This window comes from Malaclemys terrapin, chromosome 1 (genome assembly GCF_027887155.1).
Source record: "Malaclemys terrapin pileata isolate rMalTer1 chromosome 1, rMalTer1.hap1, whole genome shotgun sequence".
In the NCBI taxonomy this organism is placed as follows: Eukaryota; Metazoa; Chordata; order Testudines; family Emydidae; genus Malaclemys; species Malaclemys terrapin.
Window position 1 is genome coordinate 141,085,972 of NC_071505.1, and position 20,542 is coordinate 141,106,513.

The following is a 20,542-nucleotide window of genomic DNA, read 5'->3' on the forward strand; positions in this document are numbered from 1 at the left end:
TAGCTTAAGCAGTTATTTGATCCTAAAGGCCCACAGGTACTGCCCTGACTTTGTCCTTGCCGACTGCCATCTCCTGCTGATCCTCTCACCTGGATGATATTGGTGCTGGGGTCAGAAGAGTTGGGTCCCACATATGCTCTGAAGAAGGGGAAAGTGTTGTATTTGCCCATGAGTGTTTGCAGGGTCTGGTTAAAATCGGTCTGTTTCTCGGGGCCTGTGACGTTCCAGCCACCAACCTGAGGAAAAAGAGTGACAAACAGAGAGAACTTACTGATTACCATTTGTGGAAAGAGAAATGGGAACAGCTGCCAGATACTGATTTCCAAATTTCTCTCCACCTACCCACCCCCATGGAACATGATCACAGAATGTCAGGGTTGGAAGGAACCTCAGGAGGTCATCTAGTCCAACCTACTGCTCAAAGCAGAACCAATCCCCAAATGGCCCCCTGAAGAATTGAGCTTACAACCCTGGTTTTAGCAGGTCAATGCTCAAACCACTGAGCTTTCTCCCCCCATGAATATGACAACCAAGCTTCAGGATCAGTACAAATAATTAAGAAGACTGGGAAGAACCCATGAAAATCTTCACACTCGCTGTGTGACCCTAAAGTGACCCTGTCACTTTATCTTTATGGAATGACATAAAATTGCTATACAGGGCAGAGGAGGGCAAGAGGATGCAATTCTAAGGAAGGGTAGAAGGGAGAACAGCAAAATAGAGACAATGGATTTCAGGAAGGCAGATTTTGGGAAGCTCAGAGAGCTGATAGGTAAGGTCCCATGGGAATCAAGACTGAGGGGAAAAACAACTGAGGAGAGTTGGCAGTTTTTCAAAGGGACACTATTAAGGGCCCAAAAGCAAGCTATTCCGCTGGTTAGGAAAGATAGAAAATGTGGCAAAAGACCACCTTGGCTTAACCACGAGATCTTGCACGATCTAAAAAATAAAAAGGAGTCATATAAAAAATGGAAACTAGGACAGATTACAAAGGATGAATATAGGCAAACAACACAGGAATGCAGGGGCAAGATTAGAAAGGCAAAGGCACAAAATGAGCTCAAACTAGCTACGGGAATAAAAGGAAACAAGAAGACTTTTTATCAATACATTAGAAGCAAGAGGAAGACCAAAGACAGGGTAGGCCCACTGCTTAGTGAAGAGGGAGAAACAGTAACAGGAAACTTGGAAATGGCAGAGATGCTTAATGACTTCTTTGTTTCGGTCTTCACCGAGAAGTCTGAAGGAATGCCTAACATAGTGAATGCTAATGGGAAGGGGGTAGGTTTAGCGGATAAAATAAAAAAAGAACAAGTTAAAAATCACTTAGAAAAGTTAGATGCCTGCAAGTCACCCGGGCCTGATGAAATGCATCCTAGAATACTCAAGGAGCTAATAGAGGAGGTATCTGAGCCTCTAGCTATTATCTTTGGAAAGTCATGGGAGACGGGAGAGATTCCAGAAGACTGGAAAAGGGCAAATATAGTGCCCATCTATAAAAAGGGAACTAAAAACAACCCAGGTAACTACAGACCAGTTAGTTTAACTTCTGTGCCAGGGAAGATAATGGAGCAAGTAATTAAGGAAATCATCTGCCAACACTTGGAAGGTGGTAAGGTGATAGGGAATAGCCAGCATGGATTTGTGAAGAACAAATCATGTCAAACCAATCTGATAGCTTTCTTTGATAGGATAACGAGCCTTGTGGATAAGGGTGAAGCGGTGGATGTGGTATACCTAGACTTTAGTAAGGCATTTGATACGGTCTCGCATGATATTCTTATCGATAAACTAGGCAAATACAATTTAGATGGGGCTACTATAAGGTGGGTGCATAACTGGCTGGATAATCGTACTCAGAGAGTTGTTATTAATGGTTCCCAATCCTGCTGGAAAGGCGTAACGAGTGGGGTACCGCAGGGGTCTGTTTTGGGACCGGCTCTGTTCAATATCTTCATCAACGACTTAGATATTGGCATAGAAAGTACGCTTATTAAGTTTGCGGATGATACCAAACTGGGAGGGATTGCAACTACTTTGGAGGACAGGGTCATAATTCAAAATGATCTGGACAAATTGGAGAAATGGTCTGAGTTAAACAGGATGAAGTTTAACAAAGACAAATGCAAAGTGCTCCACTTAGGAAGGAAAAATCAATTTCACACATACAGAATGGGAAAAGACTGTCTAGGAAGGAGTACGGCAGAAAGGGATCTAGGGGTTATAGTGGACCACAAGCTAAATATGAGTCAACAGTGTGATGCTGTTGCAAAAAAAGCAAACATGATTCTGGGATGCATTAACAGGTGTGTTGTGAGCAAGACACGAGAAGTCATTCTTCCGCTCTACTCTGCTCTGGTTAGGCCTCAGCTGGAGTATTGTGTCCAGTTCTGGGCGCCGCATTTTAAAAAAGATGTGGAGAAACTGGAAAGGGTCCAAAGAAGAGCAACAAGAATGATTAAAGGTCTTGAGAACATGACCTATGAAGGAAGGCTGAAAGAATTGGGTTTGTTTAGTTTGGAAAAGAGAAGACTGAGAGGGGACATGATAGCAGTTTTCAGGTATATAAAAGGGTGTCATAAGGAGGAGGGAGAGAACTTGTTCACCTTAGCCTCTAAGGATAGAACCAGAAACAATGGGTTTAAACTGCAGCAAGGGAGGTCTAGATTGGACATTAGGAAAAAGTTCCTAACTGTCAGGGTGGTTAAACACTGGAACAAATTGCCTAGGGAGGTTGTGGAATCTCCGTCTCTGGAGATATTTAAGGGTAGGTTAGATAAATGTCTACTAGGGATGGTCTAGGCAGTATTTGGTCCTGCCATGCGGGCAGGGGACTGGACTCGATGACCTCTCGAGGTCCCTTCCAGTCCTAGAATCTATGAATCTATGAAGTCACCTGAGGTCCACAGGTGACATAAGAAGGTAGAGGGGGATGAAAGGAAAGTGTCTACACTTCACTGTGACCCTCAAGCAGGGCAGTTAGGGCTCATTTTTCATACTTGGGGATTTAGGTGCATTCCTTGGGCCCCAAAATTCCATCTGTTTTGGAGGGAGTTTCCTATCTTGCAGACTGGATCTTATTGAATTACATGAGTTCCTGTTAAGAAAAATATCCCTGACTGCAGGATGGGAGGAATTCTAAAACTGCAAGGCTGCTCGTGCCTGAATGGACATTAAGGTATACTAAATACATATTCAGGGCCTGAAATCAGGCAGCCAAATATGAGCGTTGAGCCCAACATATCTATTAGGGAAATGCTGTTTGTGCCATGGAGTCTCGTCAGTTATAAATTAGGCTGTGACTCCTCATTTATAAATTATGCTCATTCCATGGGCAGAAGCCATCAACTTGCCATCACTGACACCTTAGTCACCAATGACCTGGTGCTGGCAAGTGCAATAATGAAGGAGCAAATAATGAAGCAGATTATTATTTTTCTCCCTATTGTTTTCTATCCTTTTCCTGGTAGAACTGTTTTCTGAAGTGTAAGGGTATACATATGCTCAGAAATAGTATTGTGTGAACAATGATCACCTGATTTATAAGCTCCTTCAAGGGCTGAGCCCCTTCTGCTTCTATCTGTTGGGTATCCATGCAGGAGTGGTAGAACTGGATGGCTTTTTCCTTGGCTGAACTTCCAACCCTGAGCTGTGGAACCTCTGAGAAAAGGAAAGCACACAAAACATTAATGGGCCAAAAATTAAAGAAGACCAAGAAACAGCATCAGGTGAGGAGGTGGGGTTGGTAAGAGGTAATGTGCATCCTGAAGCAGGAACTACAGCTTGTTTGACAATCCTTGATGAAATGTAGCATACTGAAGCTGCGATAGATAAACGCCATGGTCACCTGTGCAGATCAAATCTGGATCTTCCACACTAAAAGGTACAACCCACAATCACCTAAACCAAAATAGTAGCTTTAGCAGTGAGCAAGGAGGTTTCTGCTATAATTTCTAGGGGCCCAGAGAGTAACGAGAGACATGATCACATCCAGACTCTAGGAAACAGAGGGATACAGTCACAAGTCAGCACTGGAGAATCCCAAGAGAGCTTTATTTTCTCATCTAGGATGGTTATAGCTCTGGTGGCAGTGACAGGGAGATAACATGGGGGTGGTTGTGTGTCAGTGCATGGTTGGTTGTATTGCTGCCCGATTGATGTGGCTATTTCCACAGTGGTGATGGTGTGAGATGGCAGGAAAATGATTTGGACTTAAGGGGCTGAAGTGAGAGACCATGTGGTTGTTACTCTGGCTATGGTGACTGAAATGGTTTGGTCATTTTTTGGGGAAGTTTGTAGTGATGCATGTTCGGGGTTGTAGTGACAGGGGGATGGTGTTATTCCCATTGGTGTGGTCCCATACTGGTGCATGCTGGGATTCATGGTTGTGGTTGCAGTGACAGAGAGGTGACAGGGGTTGGGTTTGGTCCCTGTTGGGAGTGGCTGCACTGTTGTATATTAGTAATCAGAGCTCTGACTGAAGAGCATGCTGGCAGTACATACACCATCCATCTCCCCTCCCTACCTAAGAGCCTCTTCAGGATCAGCTGGTTTTCTTCCAGCAGGACATCAAACACATTTGATGACTCCATAGTCCCCGTGCGCAAGTGGTTGGCTTCCCAGTTGCCACAGGCGTAGCCATAAAAATCCTCACAGGGGTCTATGGTGGCATTTCTCACCTCCAGGAGTCTGGCCAGGAGCGTGAGACACTCCTCGGTGTCACAAGGTTCTGAGCAAGAAGCAAAGACAGGAGCCATCATTAGCAGGGTGAAGGAAACTGTATGAAAATATAGGGGAGAGGTTATTTTGAAGTTTTATTTGTGGTAAAAATTCTATGCTTTTGGCACAGTGTTGGATTCTTTGAAAAATTATTGCTGAACAGAGGATAAAGTGTATCCTATGTTTGACTTTATGGATGGATGTCAATAAGTACCAATTAAGGGAAGCCATTAAAATAAAGGATGAATGGTCACCCCAGGGAGAAGGTCCCATCTTGGCACAACCCAAACGGCCACAAAGCTGATTATCAACAAACTTCTCCTCCTATTTTCATCTTCTTACCACATTCACTGTGTGTTTGGCCAAGTAATGACCCCAAGGGAATATGATAACCACTACAAGGTTAGGAAGGGTGTAAACACCAGAAAGGAAGAGAAGGGCATAGCTAGGGGAAAAGAGCTAAACCTGAACAATGATATTTCAGGAAGCATTTTTCAAAAGTGACATCTGTCAGACCTTTTCTACAAAGGAAAGTTGCACCAGTCCAACTTATGTTGATTTAAAAACTGATTTAATTAAGCCTGTGTAAACTCCTGGGTAGACACTCTTATTTTGTTTTGAGAGTGGTTTGTGTTGGTTTCCAGTTAAGTCTGTTTTTTGCTGAAATAAGCCACTCTTCAGTCAAAATAATAATACATCTTTAGTTAAACCCTTGGAAGTTTGTGTCTAGACAAGGCCATAGGCTGCGGCTTAATGTCTCAAGGTGTCTCAAGGTGAAGGGTGGAAGGGCCATTGTCTGAGACAGAAAACTGGCCTAAGTAAAGTCATGTATAATATACAAGTAGGGCTCAGAACTTCACTGGTTGGTATGATGTATGTGGGAAAAGGTGGAGATCTGAACTAATATAGCCTTTCTGTCTCTAACTTCTAGGGGTTTATAGTGAGGGGCTCCCCAACCCGCACAAATGGGGAAAGGACAGGAGAGGAGTTAAAGGGAAATGCCTGCTAAGGGGAAAATAAGTAAACTGGGGAAGAGGATGTGTATGACTTGGCCTCTTCATATTTATAGATCCTTATAGCAGAGATCTGTCTAGTGGTTAGAAAAGTGGACTGCTTGTGGATCTGGATTCCTGGGCTCTATTTCCAGCTCTGCCACTGACAGGAACTCTCTAATTGTCTTATTAATACAAGGATTCCATTGGTTGGACCCGTGAAAACTAGGACGGGCCTATGAATTCAGGGATGGAAAGGAGGGGCAATTCCAAGCCCCAGCCCCAAATTCTAGACTTATCCACATTTCTGCTGGGTCACCTACAGACAGACCAATACTGCTCAGGGATACAGAAGCTGTGAGTTAGAGGGAGGGGATGAGAGTACTGTAATACAATAGCTTTTAGAAAGTGCAGTGCTGCTCTTCATGGAAGCTGGGCCAGGCCACACTAGGTTGGCAGGAAGCTTGGGAGTGAGGTGGTCTCCAGATAGCAGGGAAGGCTTCGAGAGGGGTAGGGCAATATCTCTTTATTAGAATTTATTTACTTCAGACATTTATGTTTTCCTAAGACTTAGGAATCTTCCAGGGCTTGGGCCTCATATAGATGCTCAGCCCAAAAGGCAATGAAGGGAGAGGAGAGAGAGGAAGGGGTCTCACTGGTGGGTCGGGTGCGAGGGAAGGGAGAAAGACTGTCATGTCTTGTACCCAGGCCCTGGTGTAGGATGGTGTAGGCAAGAAGCAATGCAAACCCAAGGACAGTACTGAGCGTGAGAGCACACAGGAGCAGGCTCTTCCCCCGGAGACATCTTCCTTTCTTTGCAGCCTCTCTTGGATCCTCCTCACAGGGCTGAAAAGGGGGAGTTAGGAAAAGAGAGGCGATGAAGAGAGAAACATTCCTTTTAAAGTTACGCCAGGTCACATGCCCTCCCAGCTCCACCCGTCTACCAGTATTGATACAGGAGGGCTGGTAACCAGAGACATTAGTAATTGTACCAGTTCCCCAGCTGCTTCTATCTATGCCTTGCAGAACCCTCAACAGCAGTTTCTGCACCTCTTCCTCACCAGCTGCAGCGATCCTTCCCTTTCTTTCCATTTAGCTGAGCTCCCAACTCCTCCCCCAAAATCATGGCACTAATATGCTGCTATCCCATTGTTCATTCTGCTTGTGTGTTACCCCCTTGCCCCCACCCTGTGTCTCTCCGGTCTGTTCAGACTATAAGCTCTTTTTGGCAGGGACCATCTGCTGCTCTGTGTTTGTACAGCACAATGGGGGCCCAATTTTGGTTGGCCTTGGGCACTACTGCCATAAACATGATTAATAATAAACAATAATCATAATAAAAGCAGAGAAAAGATAAGAACAGAAAACCCAGGCAGGGAAGGAGGAATGTGGAGATGGTATAGAAAAAGAAGGATGCATCGGTGCAGGAGACAAAGCTTTCTCAGGAGCTGATTTGAGAATGTGGAATGGACTCCTCCAGAAACTAAGGACCATCCCAAACCTCACCACCTTCTGCTTCAAGTGCAAGGTGCACTTATTCAGCCTGCCTTCTTTACCATAAACACAGAGCAATAAGTATATTTAAGCAACAACAACGACAACACAAAACTAAACAAAAAATTCTACCAAACTGAACACTCTCGTGCAACACTCTTCTCCCCATGGGAGAGTATGAGAGAACTAACCAGACATGACAGATGTTAGTCACGCTGCTTAATGCACTACTGGAAGGTGCTTATACATCTGCTGGAAGCTGCTCACACACTACAGTGATGAGCGTGATATAAGATCCTATACAGAGCTGAATAGAATAGATGGAGAAGAGCAAAAAGCAGTGTTATAGCCCCAGATCCACAAAGGTATTGAGGCTTCTAACTTCCATTGATTTCAATGGAATTTAGGAACCTGCCTCAATATTTTTATGGATCTGGGCCATAATGCTTAGCACACCTAGTATTTTACATCCTCGAAAGGCAGCACAATCGTTAATGTGGGATTTTCAAAGACAGACATTCCAGTACGGTCCTGCTAATGAAGACAGGGGGTTGGACTCAATGACCTTTCGGGGTCCTTTCCAGTTCTATGAGATAGGTATATCTCCTTATATTATATTATATTATATTTATTTATTAGGTGCCCAGTTCCCACTGGCTTTCAATGGGTGCATAACTGTGCCTTTGAAAATCTGCCCCCAACTAATTAAGGCAGGATTTGGAATAGGAGAAAGGAAATCAAATAGACAGAAGTTGGGCCTGCACATGTAGGGTAGAAAACATAGAAAGTGACCAGACAGAATACAACAAAGGGAGAAAAATGGTTTTCTTCCACCCTTTGATCCCACTGTGATGGTAACACACACTGGGTTTTACTCTGAAAGTGAAGACAGTCTCAGGGAAGGGGTGGAACGGGAGGGAGAATCTGCATGGCTTAAGAACAGAGAGGAGTGGGTACCCTTTTCTTCTGTGTGCAACTCCTTAACTCCCTCCAAAACCATCCCTTGTGCCCCCTCTTTGCCCCTGCAATATGTTTCCCTGTTTTTCAGGTTTGCAGCCTGATTACAAGGTGTTCAAAATCCTGGATTACCCTGGTCTTGTGCTCTTTGAAGGGTACCTATATCTCCTCCTCAAATGCTGAAAGTTGTGGTATAAGAAGACAGGAAGCAGCAAGATGTGACTTTTCATTTCCTGTGGAAGCTATGATTCAAAGTAGACTCTACACACACAGTGTATTAATATTTTCCTTGTTAAATAATGCCTCTGTTAAATAATAGTGATTAAAACAAAGAAGCAAGCAAGCAAACAAACAAAAACAGACATTTAGAGTGCTCCCTCCAAATGTACAATTCTGAACAATGCAAGGAAGCTGAGATGTTAGGGTCTGTGCAATGAGGGACATGACAAGAACACATGTTCCTAAAACACTTCATATTTCCTAAATAATAGCCTTTGGATTTAGCTTATCTGTTTTTGATGTTGGATTTGAAGGAATGACATTCAACTTTTGAATAACAATGTCTTGGGTCTGCTCGGAAGGACACTGATCTCCTCCCTTAGTGCTGTGGGAAGAAGATACAGAATGGGGGAATGCCTCCTCTGCCTCTCATGGCTAGATACACATGGCCCAACACAAACTAACTATCCTTGACCGTGGCTCTGGGGGACTGTAGGGCGGAAGGGGTGCCACTGATCTACAGAATTTTTCAAATAGTCTGGCTTCAGTCTGGTCTCAGCTCAGGTAGGTCTGGATACTCAAAGGGATTTGGCAATGGGATATGGAGGCTTTTACATCTTGTTCCAATCTGGCCTGAAGTTGTGGGGAGCAAGACAGTTGGATGGTTTACACAAGACTGAGGAATGGGATATGGAGCCTATAATGTGCAGGTTGCCCCTCCCCACCTGGCCTCAGATAAGAGAAGAGTGAGTGAATAAACTGGCAGTATGGTTGGAGGAGATTGAGGAAGAGGATAGAGAGCCTTTTACCTCCAAGCCATCACTAGCTTCAATTCATGAAGGAGTGTGGAGTCTGAATGGTTTACAGGAGACCGAGGAGTGGGTCAGCATTTCTAGTGCTTCTCCATGTTGTGGGGACTGGATATTCCAGGGTAGGGGATGGACATGGGTGAATGGGGTATGAACCCTGTCATTTATAGGTTACATATGCTAATACAGATAGGATTGCCAGGCATCCGGTTTTCAACTAGAACGCCCAGTCGAAAAGGGACCCTGGCAGCTCCGGTCAGCACTGCTGACCGGGCCGTTAAAAGTCCGGTTGGTGGCGCAGCAGGGCTAAGGCAGGCTCCAGTGTCAACAAAAGCAGATCTCCCCAACGCTCTGCTTATTTCATGAGCTCCTCACAGAATAAATGGCCAAATTCAAATTTTCTGTTTCAGTCTTTAAGGTTAGACACAGAATCAAGCCAAGTCAAGTAACCACCTGGGCAGATATGTGGCCCCCCAAAATAGGGTTTAATTAAAATATTTTTTGTGAATAAATATATAAATAAATATATCATTGCTGATGACTTGTTTGTTTAGAAAAATTTCTAAACAAAAATGTTAAAATATCCCAAACTCTTAAAATGTTTGAATTTTTTTATTTCAAAATAGTTAGAAATTTCCCAGTTTCTCTCTATTTTACTTACTTCCCAACTTTCTTCCCTGAAAAAGGGGGATGGGAAAGGTAAAGAAGTTAGAGAAATAAGGGGGAAAACCCACTATCTCTTATTTAAATTATTCACTACAAGAAATGTATGAAAATAAGTGTATATAGTGAGAGAAAATTCCCACCCCCTCCCCATTTTTACACCCCGTTGCCTTTTTAAAAAACTGGGCAGGAGTAAAAATTGATATAAGTGGGAGGGGATCCAGAAATTGTTAACAATTTTTTTCAAAATTAATTTTCTTTTCCCTTTTTTTTTCAAAAATTGAAAACAATGTGAAAATTTTTTAACAAAACTGTTCATTTTCTTTTTAATTTTTTTGCTGAATCTTTGACCATAATTTCAACCAGTGCAGTGCTAGAAAACATCTTTGTCCGTCTCCATAGATGTCTAATCAGGAACTATGAAAATGTTAGTCTGGAGAATTAACCGTGGGAGAGAAGAAAGCAGAGCTTTTTCAGCAGCTGGCTCAAGAGATAGAATTCACTTCCCATGAAAAATAAGCTCAGAGCTCACAGCTTTTAGAGCAAAATATAAAACTTGCTTCTTCAGCTGAGCTTTCCCCACATCTGCAATAAAGGGGACGATAGAGGAGGAGAGGAAATTGCTGAAAAAAACAACCCAGAGTGTCTAAGGAAGAGGCTTTTGCCTTGTGGTGATGGTAATTTTGCAAGGTGCTCAGATTCTGAAGTGCTGAATGTGGGAGAAACTCTTGGTGGTTGGAGGGAGGGGAGAGAGAGAAAGAGACAGAGAATTGGCATCTTAAGTGGTTGGAGTCTGCTATAGACCACCAGACCAGGGGGATGAGGTGGACGAGGCTTTCTTCTGGCAACTAGCAGAAGTTGCTAGATCACAGGCCCTGGTTCTCATGGGAGACTTTAATCACCCTGATATCTGCTGGGAGAGCAATACAGCGGTGCACAGGCAATCCAGGAAATTTTTGGAAAGTGTAGGGGACAATTTCCTGGTGCAAGTGCTGGAGGAACCAACTAGGGGCAAAGCTTTTCTTGACCTGCTGCTCACAAACAGGGAAGAACTAGTAGGGGAAGCAAAAGTGGATGGGAACCTGGGAGGCAGTGACCATGAGATGGTCGAGTTCAGGATCCTGACACAAGGAAGAAAGGAGAGCAGCAGAATACGGACCCTGGACTTCAGAAAAGCAGACTTTGACTCCCTCAGGGAACAGATGGGCAGGATCCCCTGGGAGAATAACATGAAGGGCAAAGGGGTCCAGGAGAGCTGGCTGTATTTTAAAGAATCCTTATTGAGGTTGCAGGAACAAACCATCCCGATGTGTAGAAAGAATAGTAAATATGGCAGGCGACCAGCTTGGCTAAACAGTGAAATCCTTGCTGATCTTAAACGCAAAAAAGAGGCTTATAAGGAGTGGAAGATTGGACAAATGACCAGGGAGGAGTATAAAAATATTGCTCAGGCGTGCAGGAGTGAAATCAGGAAGGCCAAATCACACTTGGAGTTGCAGTTAGCAAGAGATGTTAAGAGTAACAAGAAGGGTTTCTTCAGGTATGTTAGCAACAAGAAGAAAATCAAGGAAAGTGTGGGCCCCTTACTGAATGAAGGAGGCAACCTAGTGACCGAGGATGTGGAAAAAGCTAATGTACTCAATGATTTTTTTGCCTCTGTCTTCACGCACAAGGTCAGCTCCCAGATTGCTGCACTGGGCAGTACAGCATGGGGAGAAGGTGACCAACCCTCTGTGGAGAAAGAAGTGGTTCGGGACTATTTAGAAAAACTGGACGTGCACAAGTCCATGGGGCCGGATGCGCTGCATCCGAGGGTGCTAAAGGAGTTGGCGGGTGAGATTGCAGAGCCATTAGCCATTATTTTTGAAAACTCATGGCGATCGGGGGAGGTCCCAGATGACTGGAAAAAGGCTAATGTAGTGCCCATCTTTAAAAAAGGGAAGAAGGAGGATCCGGGGAACTACAGGCCAGTCAGCCTCACCTCAGTCCCTGGAAAAATCATGGAGCAGGTCCTCAAGGAATCAATTATGAAACATTTAGAGGAGAGGAAAGTGATCAGGAACAGTCAGCATGGATTCACGAAGGGGAAGTCGTGCCTGACTAACCTAATTGCCTTCTATGATGAGATAACTGGCTCTGTGGATGAGGGGAAAGCAGTGGATGTGTTATTTCTTGACTTTAGCAAAGCTTTTGATACTGTCTCCCACAGTATTCTTGCCACCAAGTTAAAGAAGTATGGGCTGGATGAATGGACTGTAAGGTGGATAGAAAGCTGGCTAGATCGTCGGGCTCAACGGGTAGTGATCAATGGCTCCATGTCTAGTTGGCAGCCGGTTTCAAGTGGAGTGCCCCAAGGGTCGGTCCTGGGGCCGGTTTTGTTTAATATCTTTATTAATGATCTGGAGGATGGTGTGGACTGCACTCTCAGCAAGTTTGCAGATGACACTAAACTAGGAGGCGTGGTAGATACACTAGAGGGTAGGGATCGGATACAGAGGGACCTAGACAAATTAGAGGATTGGGCAGAAAAAAACCTGATGAGGTTCAACAAGGACAAGTGCAGAGTCCTGCACTTAGGACGGAAGAATCCCATGCACTGCTACAGACTAGGGACCGAATGGCTAGGTAGCAGTTCTGCTGAAAAGGACCTAGGGGTCACAGTGGACGAGAAGCTGGATATGAGTCAACAGTGTGCTCTTGTTGCCAAGAAGGCTAACGGCATTTTGGGCTGTATAAGTAGGGGCATTGCCAGCAGATCGAGGAACGTGATCGTTCCCCTTTATTCGACATTGGTGAGGCCTCATCTGGAATACTGTGTCCAGTTTTGGTCCCCACACTACAAGAAGGATGTGGAAAAATTGGAAAGAGTCCAGCGGAGGGCAACAAAAATGATTAGGGGTCTGGAGCACATGACTTATGAGGAGAGGCTGAGAGAACTGGGATTGTTTAGTCTCCAGAAGAGAAGAATGAGGGGGGATTTGATAGCAGCCTTCAACTACCTGAAGGGGGGTTCCAAAGAGGATGGAGCTCGGCTGTTCTCAGTGGTGGCAGATGACAGAACAAGGAGCAATGGTCTCAAGTTGCAGTGGGGGAGGTCCAGGTTGGATATCAGGAAAAACTATTTCACTAGGAGGGTGGTGAAACACTGGAATGCGTTACCTAGGGAGGTGGTGGAGTCTCCTTCCTTGGAGGTTTTTAAGGCCCGGCTTGACAAAGCCCTGGCTGGGATGATTTAGCTGGGAATTGGTCCTGCTTTGAGCAGGGGGTTGGACTAGATGACCTCTTGAGGTCCCTTCCAACTCTGATATTCTATGATTCTATGATTCTTAAGCAAATATATATCTAGAGGTGAACAAAGCAAGGAGACAATTCTCTATGAATATTAGTATGAAGTGGAAAGTGTACTTCGACTCAACCATGTTCACAATCCTATTTGCTTTCCACGAATATTCAGGCACTCAAGTTTTACTATAACACCAATTCTTGTCAAATTTGCCATTTCAGCCCAAATGCTTGAATAGCACTGGAAGCTAATTTCTAACTGATTATTTGAGAGTAAAATACACAATTTGGAATTTACAGTGTGTAGGTTAATTACATAAGTCATCCACTCAGGGATGTGAACCATGTGACTTATAAACTAAGAGGACATGAACTGAGACTGTTACAGTTAGAGCTAGTAGCATTATTTGTTGCAAATAAATTCTCCAAATAATGTAGCCCTTTTTCTGTTTGTGACAGATTTCTGCCTATGCATTCCCTGGGCCTGGTTCTCCATTGTCATTAACATTTACACTTGTGCAAAATGAGCACAAAGCAGGTGTAAAACACTACCAAAGCAGAATGGTAGCATTTTACATCTAATTTGCACTCAGTTAGTACGGGTGTAAATGATGAAACAAAAGATGCAAGGCAGCGGAGAATCAGGGCTATTATTTGTAAGTATTCTCTAAATAACTTGAATGAATTATTTTCAGCCATTGGGTTGTTCACAAACTGTTCACTTTGATCATTTGCTATTCAGTGGGCCTGAAGTGTGACTTGCCATGGTAATCACATGCAGGGGTGGATGTAGTCTCCCAATTCAATGGGTGCACAATGCCTCCTCCTCCTTGCCCTGATGAGGGAGCACTGCCCACAAGCAGCAGCACCCTCCGCCTCAGCACTACAATCCTAATACTGTCACAAGGCAGATGGGAGGTGGGTGAAGTGGGTGGGTTGGAGAACAAGCCTGCCTCACATTCACCCCCCCAAACAGTGGTTCTTGTCCCTTGGGGCTCTGCCCGGCTCCCTAGAAAACCAATGGGATTGAAGCACACATTGAAAGTGAAGTACATACTAAAGTGCTTTGCTGAATAGAGATGGCTTGCTGAACCCTGGCCTGGAAGACTGAAAAGTGTGAAGCATAAAAACAGCCAATAAAAATTTAAAATAATGAATGACACCTACTCTTGTTCTCATGAGAATATGAGTATTTGTATGTAAAACAGCCATTCCCCAAATATACATGCCCATTTGCCTGAACAGAAAATAAAAATGGGTATGAACATGAACAAATGGAACAGCAATTCAGAATACAAACAAAGGCTTATGAACACTACCTTTTGCTGTATTCAACAGCTTTAATTATAACATAATAGATATTTTGAAAATCATGTTATGTTGATTAGTTACATAACTCATATGGTATTGTTTCTGTTCCATTTGGATCTTATATATTTAACCAAATTAGCACTACCTGGCAAATGTACAATTGATTATAAATTTGCAGTTATGTTGATTAATTACATAAGACATCTAGTCAGGAAAGAGAAACAAAACCACATGACATATAATTAGCCAATACAACGTGATTTTCAATTTGCAAATATTTCCAATTGAAGAATGATCTCCACACTAAAAAAAAAAAAGTTGAAAAAAATTGCAAATAATTCTGAATAAAGAGGGCATCTGGAATTCTGAAATTTGTGTGTGAACAATTTGTGGATACTATAAAAAAAAACGCATCAGATACATTATTTGTTGCAAATTGTTCACTTAGGTCTCAGCATAACCTAAATATGGCCACCAGTGGGAACCGGTTTTCTAAAACCTTTAACTGTGGACAGCAATTCCAAGACAAAACTGCCCACTGGGATGACCCTGAACTGTAGCTGGTGGTTCTAACAGCAGTTACCAACTGGAATAGCGCAAAATGAGCCTCCCCCAGCAATTACTCATCTGACACAGAGATATGGAAAGAAAGACTCTTAGAGACAAATGTGGGCAAAGCAGGGGATACAGATACATATAGAGTCAGAAAACTCTGATATCTTGTCTCACCGGCAGCAGGGAGGGGAAGCCAGGAGTTATCTATGTGTACATTAGGCAAGTCTAAACAAAGTTGAAACTCAAACTTCGTAGATCCCCGTGCTGGAACCTGAACCCCTAGTGTTGGGCCCTGTGCAAGTTCTTTTGTACCCCAACTCTCAAGTGCAATTGAGTCCAGCTGTTCAACCCCCTGAGGGCACAGAGCAGGGTAAGAGTGAAAGAGAGACATAGAAAGGAAGGAAAAGAGAGGGAGCACAACTGAGTTAAATGATATGAGTAGGGAACTAGAATTCTTTCCCTACCTGCTGAGGAGTCCTTATGCTGTTCATTGTGGAGACTCTCCTGTTCCCTGTGTGGTTACTGCTGCTGCTGCTAGGTTGTTTATGCCCTACTCCTCCCCGAGGGCTGGTAAAGAACACAGTTCACATCACAGATAGTCTCTCCTTCCCACCTTGGCTGAGTGCTCGGAGGAGGAGGAGGAGATGGGAAAAAGGGCTTTGAAAAACACCCTTAAAGAAAACAGGAGGCAGAGAGAGAGAGAGAGATATGGATACATTTCTGCAGCTCCCCGCCCACCTTCTCCTTCTGACACCCCTTCCTCCCCTGACAGTGCATTTTTGCTTTCTACTTCCCTTTGGGAGAGCAAGGTTCTACCACAGTTTATCTATCTGTCTGAGTTACTCTGTGCACCTGCCCCCTCCCCACCATGCCAGGAACCCATATTGGTCACAAATATGTAATTCTTTCCCCGGCCAACTCACCACTTCTTCCTTCCTACCCCAGCTGCCCTGCTGTTCCCTGCACTCCACATGCCTGCTCTGATATTCAAACTGCCTGTTTGAACCTGCTGTTCTGGGCCCTGAGGCCTCTGTTAACCTCCAAGATAATGAGAGTTACAGAGTCTGGTGCTCCTCTTCCCCCAGAAGGTGCAAAAATCCAGGTGTGCTTCTCCTGCTGCTTCTACAACAGCACCAAAATCTATTTCCAGCAGGAACAGAAATGGAATTCTGATTCTCTTCCTTCTGCACCCAGAATCCATTCCAGGGTGACAGGTACACCCCGTGTGCATTCCAGCTTGGTACAAAATAGCAACAGCCCACTTCCCTGAAGACCCTTCCTGGGAAGATTTAAGAGGCATGGTTCCTCCGCTTTGAGAAACCAGCTGGTGGTCCCTTGAAGGTTTCATGAGTGGAGTGGGAGTCTAGGTTACTTCCCCCAAGACCCGTAAAGCTCAGTGACAGGGAAGGACCGTGACAGAGGGGTGGTTGGGACCAGGAGCACTGCCAGCTTTTCTGCTGCCCTAGGTGGCGGAAGGTCCCGCCCCGAAATGCCACCCCCCCAGAGGTGGCGGAAGGTCCCGCCGCAGAAATACCGCTGCGGTCGCCACCCCCCAAATTGCAGTGCCCTAGGCGACTGCCTAGGTCGCCTAATGGGTTGCGCCAGCCCTGGCTGGGACCTATTTGGAGGGTGAGAGTTTACAGAAAGGTTAGACCTGAGCAGGGGTCCAGTGCAGGGTCCTCCCTCACCACTCCACTCTGACAGACTCTCCAGATGAATGTGCCATTGTCTTCCCACACTGCTTTTGGGATGTACAAATAGGCTTGGATTCCAGTTCAGGCGTTCAGATATTTCCCAAGTATTAGCCCCCACCCCGCATCTAACAGTGAGGTTATTTGTGTATCCGTGAAGTGCACATGCAGATTCATAGTTTTATAATTATGAGATAAGGATATTGATCCCTTATGAAGCTGAAGTCAATTACTTATCCCCAGGTCCTTATACCCTATAGGTCACCCCAAGTCATACATCTCCATATCCATCTGATGGTTCTGAACAGCCTGGAACATGGAGTTCCCTCTAGAAGTTTTCTTTTTGTGCAGTGTTTTACCCTGTGTCACCCCCAGCTCAGGCTCCATTTTACAAATGTTCCTCGAATATGCAACTAGCTGTGTATGAGAAAATAGCTCTTGGGTCACCCCAAATCAAGTCTCTGAGACTGAGAGCATCATGTCCCAGGATGTTCAGAACCATTTGACAGACACAGGGACATATGACTTGTGTGACCTGAGAGATGTTATGTCAAACGACCAGTTACTTATTTAAATTAAGAGCCCCTGAACAATGAACCAGGATCCTGAATAAGGGGATGGGAATAGGTAACTCATTTCAGCCTCATGATTGCTTTATTTAGCACAGCCTCTGTCATCCCCTGAGCAGCATAAACTATTGTCCCCAACCAGTGTAGGGAGAATAACTGTGAAGTGATTTATATCATGTGAGGTACTGAGGTACTCAATTTGTCCTCAGACTGGCTGATAAGGCTCTCCTGACAGATGGCCTGGACCCTTATGCCCATGTCTTCACTTTGGCATGTGCTCTCTCAGACAACTGGCAAGATGAATTACAGCAGTATTTATATTCATATTCAAGCTCTTTATTTTGCCTTCAAGGCCCTACACAATTTAACTTCTACCTAATGCTCAGCTCATGATTATTTTTGCTCCCTGCCCCTTCCAAGCTGCATCTAGCTGATCCTTTCATGTCCCTGTGCCACACTTGTCTCTGTGCCTTTACCATGGGGCTCACACTCCCGTACTCTTCATCCAGAGGTCCCCCTTCCACCCTCTCCTCCTTCAAATCCCTTCTCAAAACATAGATCTTCCATGACACCTATAAGCATCTGTGAATAAACTGGCCAAATTTGTTCACTGCTATTTGCTCTCTGACTCTGTCCCTCTGTCACCCTTGCACCCATAGGTGCTGAAACTAGGGGTACTGGGGGTGCTGCTGCACCCACTGGCTTGAAGTGGTTTCCATTATATACAGAGTTTACAGTTTGGCTAAATGACTCTCAGCACCCCCACTATACAAATTGTTCCAGCACCCCTGCTTACACCTGGTGGTGTTGACAGCAACAAGGGCTAGGTTCCATATCTAGAGGTTCCTGTTAATATTGCAAAACAGAAATGCCTCGAGCCCCCACCCAGAAATCTGGTAAAACTAAATACCACCCCTGGGCACCTCTAAGAGGCAATACTTCCCCTCTTGCAAGCACGGAGTCTGTGAATAACAAAAGAAAACTTTTATTGCCAGGGAAAGGAGACCCAGCATTAATTTTGGAAAATACCATAATAATGATTCAAAAATATGCAAACTACAAGTGAACATCTGCCCCACAATATCTTGGGCAATGTCCTTTGCCTCAGTTTCTCACCGGGTAGAGTAAAAGCCTGACAGACAAATGTCCCTTTAACATGCTGCATCTCACTCACAGTCAGTTGTCCAAAGTCAGCAAAGTCCCAGAGGTCAGGGGTGCTTTCATGTGGGTTCAGCTCCCACCCCTGAGGGGGGCATTGAGCAATGCCTTTTCTGCTGCTCGCTGCTACCACTGTTGTCTATGCTGCTGTCTGCCACCTCTGCATCTAACTGTGATGGTTCCTCAACCTAGCCTAGTTCTTAGCCATTTCACTGGGTAGTGGGGAACCTCACTGCTGCTGCTGCTGTACCCTTTGTGTTGTATTTCAGTGCAATACTGTCCCTACACAAGGTCAAAGGTTCAACGACCAGCGGTTCTCAAACTTTAGCAATCCGAGGACCCCCATTTTAATTTTAAAATTTTCACAGACCCCCAAACCTCCTGATCAGCCCCAGGCCCCACCTCCCACTCCACCCCTGCTACTCCTCTTCCCTGCCTTTTTCCACCCCCCTCCCTACCAGTGCCTCCTGCATGCCACTGAACAGCTGTTCTCCGGAGTGCAGGAGGCACTAGGGGGAGGAGTTGATCAGTGGGGCCCACAAACCCCCTGAAGTGCCCTCACAGACCCCCAGGGGTCCAGAGACCCCAGTTTGAGAAATGCTGCCCTAGACCTTCCCATCAGTGATTTTACCTCTAGTCATTAATTAGTAAGCAGAAACAAGGACTCTCCTTTGAGTCTGATCAACTCTGTCTTTAGACACTGAAGGAGAGTATCAACTGGTACAGACTTTTTAAACAATGTCACATCAGCAGCTAGGAACACCCATTCCAATCCTCTCTAACTTTCACTTGGATTTGGCATCACTACTCCCTATTTAATGAGTAAGGTAAGAGAGTGAGATTAAAGTGAGGGTGACCCCCTCAATTAGGGCATATTAAGTTCTGCTGCTCTTTAGTCATACAATCAGGATAATAACATTTCATTATCCCTGGGTCCAAGATTAAAGTGAATTTTAACCCAAAACAGCCAAAATTGATTACTTTGGCAAAGCAGGTCTCTCTGCTTTTCAGGTGTGTCTATGCAAATACAGTCTGCTTCTGAAGTCTCTTCCCCCAGTTCATCAATAGAGGATAGAAGAAAACGTATTCTGACTGTTTACATATCTAGCTAGCTATTTAAATGCTTCCTGTAACTGAGGTACCTGAGAGCCTCCTAAAACTAAGGAATGTACACATAAAGTAATATTTACCTCTCCTCTCCAGTTAGCAGGGGCTGGGCTTTGTATGCTCTTTGAGGCACAGATCTTATTTCCATTTTTGTATGTAAAGTGCCTAGAATGATTTGGGCATGATACAATTTAAAATAAATTGGTTTGCTAAATAGGATCAATTCTCCTGCTATTCAGCAAACTAGATTCTGCTTTCCTGACCCAGAAATTTTGATGCTTGTTTAGGCCCTAACTATCTTTTAAAGAACATTTTATCTCCTTTCCTTGAAGTTCACCCACACCCTTGAAAAACAAAATGTTGATAAATACATTGGAAGCTCAGATGGAGGAATAGCTGCCAACAAAAACCATCTAAAAACACACACAGAGTAAAGGAAGCAGGGTCCAGCTTTCAGAGTTGCTGAACATTTACAACTTTGCAGGGCTCAAATTCAGGCAGAGGTGTCCAGAGTGGAGCTCTGGTAAATATTTTTAAACTCGTGGGGCAGAAGCCCTGAGCCCCAGCACCTTCAATAGGGCTAAAGCCCCAAGCCCAGTGTCTCTCAATGGGCTGAAGCCATGAGACCCAGTGCCACCCCACATGGGGCTAATGCCCTGAGACGCTCTGCTCCACAGGTGAAACCCAGAGCCCTGCTGAACCGCAGGGCAGAAACTTTTAGCCCCATTACTCCATCGCTGGGCAGAAGCCCTGAGCTCCCCCAAGCCCAGGAGCTGAAGCCAAGAGCCCCAAATGTGCCCCCATCCCCGATGGGCCCTGGAGTTTTTATAGCATGTGTGTGTGGGGGTGGCCCTGGGAAATAATCTATGAGAATTTAAGCCCTGCAATTTTGATGGAAGTCCTTGGGAGCTGTTGCAGCTCAGACCCTCTGAAAATGAGGCCCCAAACACATTTGGTTTTAAAATTACTGTGAAATGTGAATTGGCCAGCAATCAACATTGGATAACATCAATGAG

General features: G+C 44.7%; 1 protein-coding gene across 5 annotated transcripts in view; it reads right to left on the reverse strand.

Annotated features, from left to right (window-relative positions):
* The window catches only part of KEL (Kell metallo-endopeptidase (Kell blood group)), a 39,410-nt gene extending 19,771 nt beyond the window's left edge, over positions 1-19,639 (reverse strand). Inside the window, exons 1-6 of one of the 5 annotated variants that reach the window (XM_054040981.1) lie at positions 19,610-19,639; positions 15,466-15,672; positions 6,368-6,557; positions 4,526-4,729; positions 3,536-3,660; positions 90-236 (exon numbers count right to left, since the gene is read on the reverse strand). In XM_054040981.1, the coding sequence (XP_053896956.1) occupies positions 90-236; positions 3,536-3,660; positions 4,526-4,729; positions 6,368-6,557; positions 15,466-15,492 (693 nt within the window). In that variant the 5' untranslated portion in view covers positions 15,493-15,672; positions 19,610-19,639. Of the gene's footprint in view, positions 1-89; positions 237-3,535; positions 3,661-4,525; positions 4,730-6,367; positions 6,558-15,465; positions 15,673-19,609 lie in introns of those variants that run through there. The other 4 variants (XM_054040962.1, XM_054040971.1, XM_054040999.1 and 1 more) reach the window with 4 other exon arrangements.
* Positions 19,640-20,542: the final 903 nt, after the last annotated feature.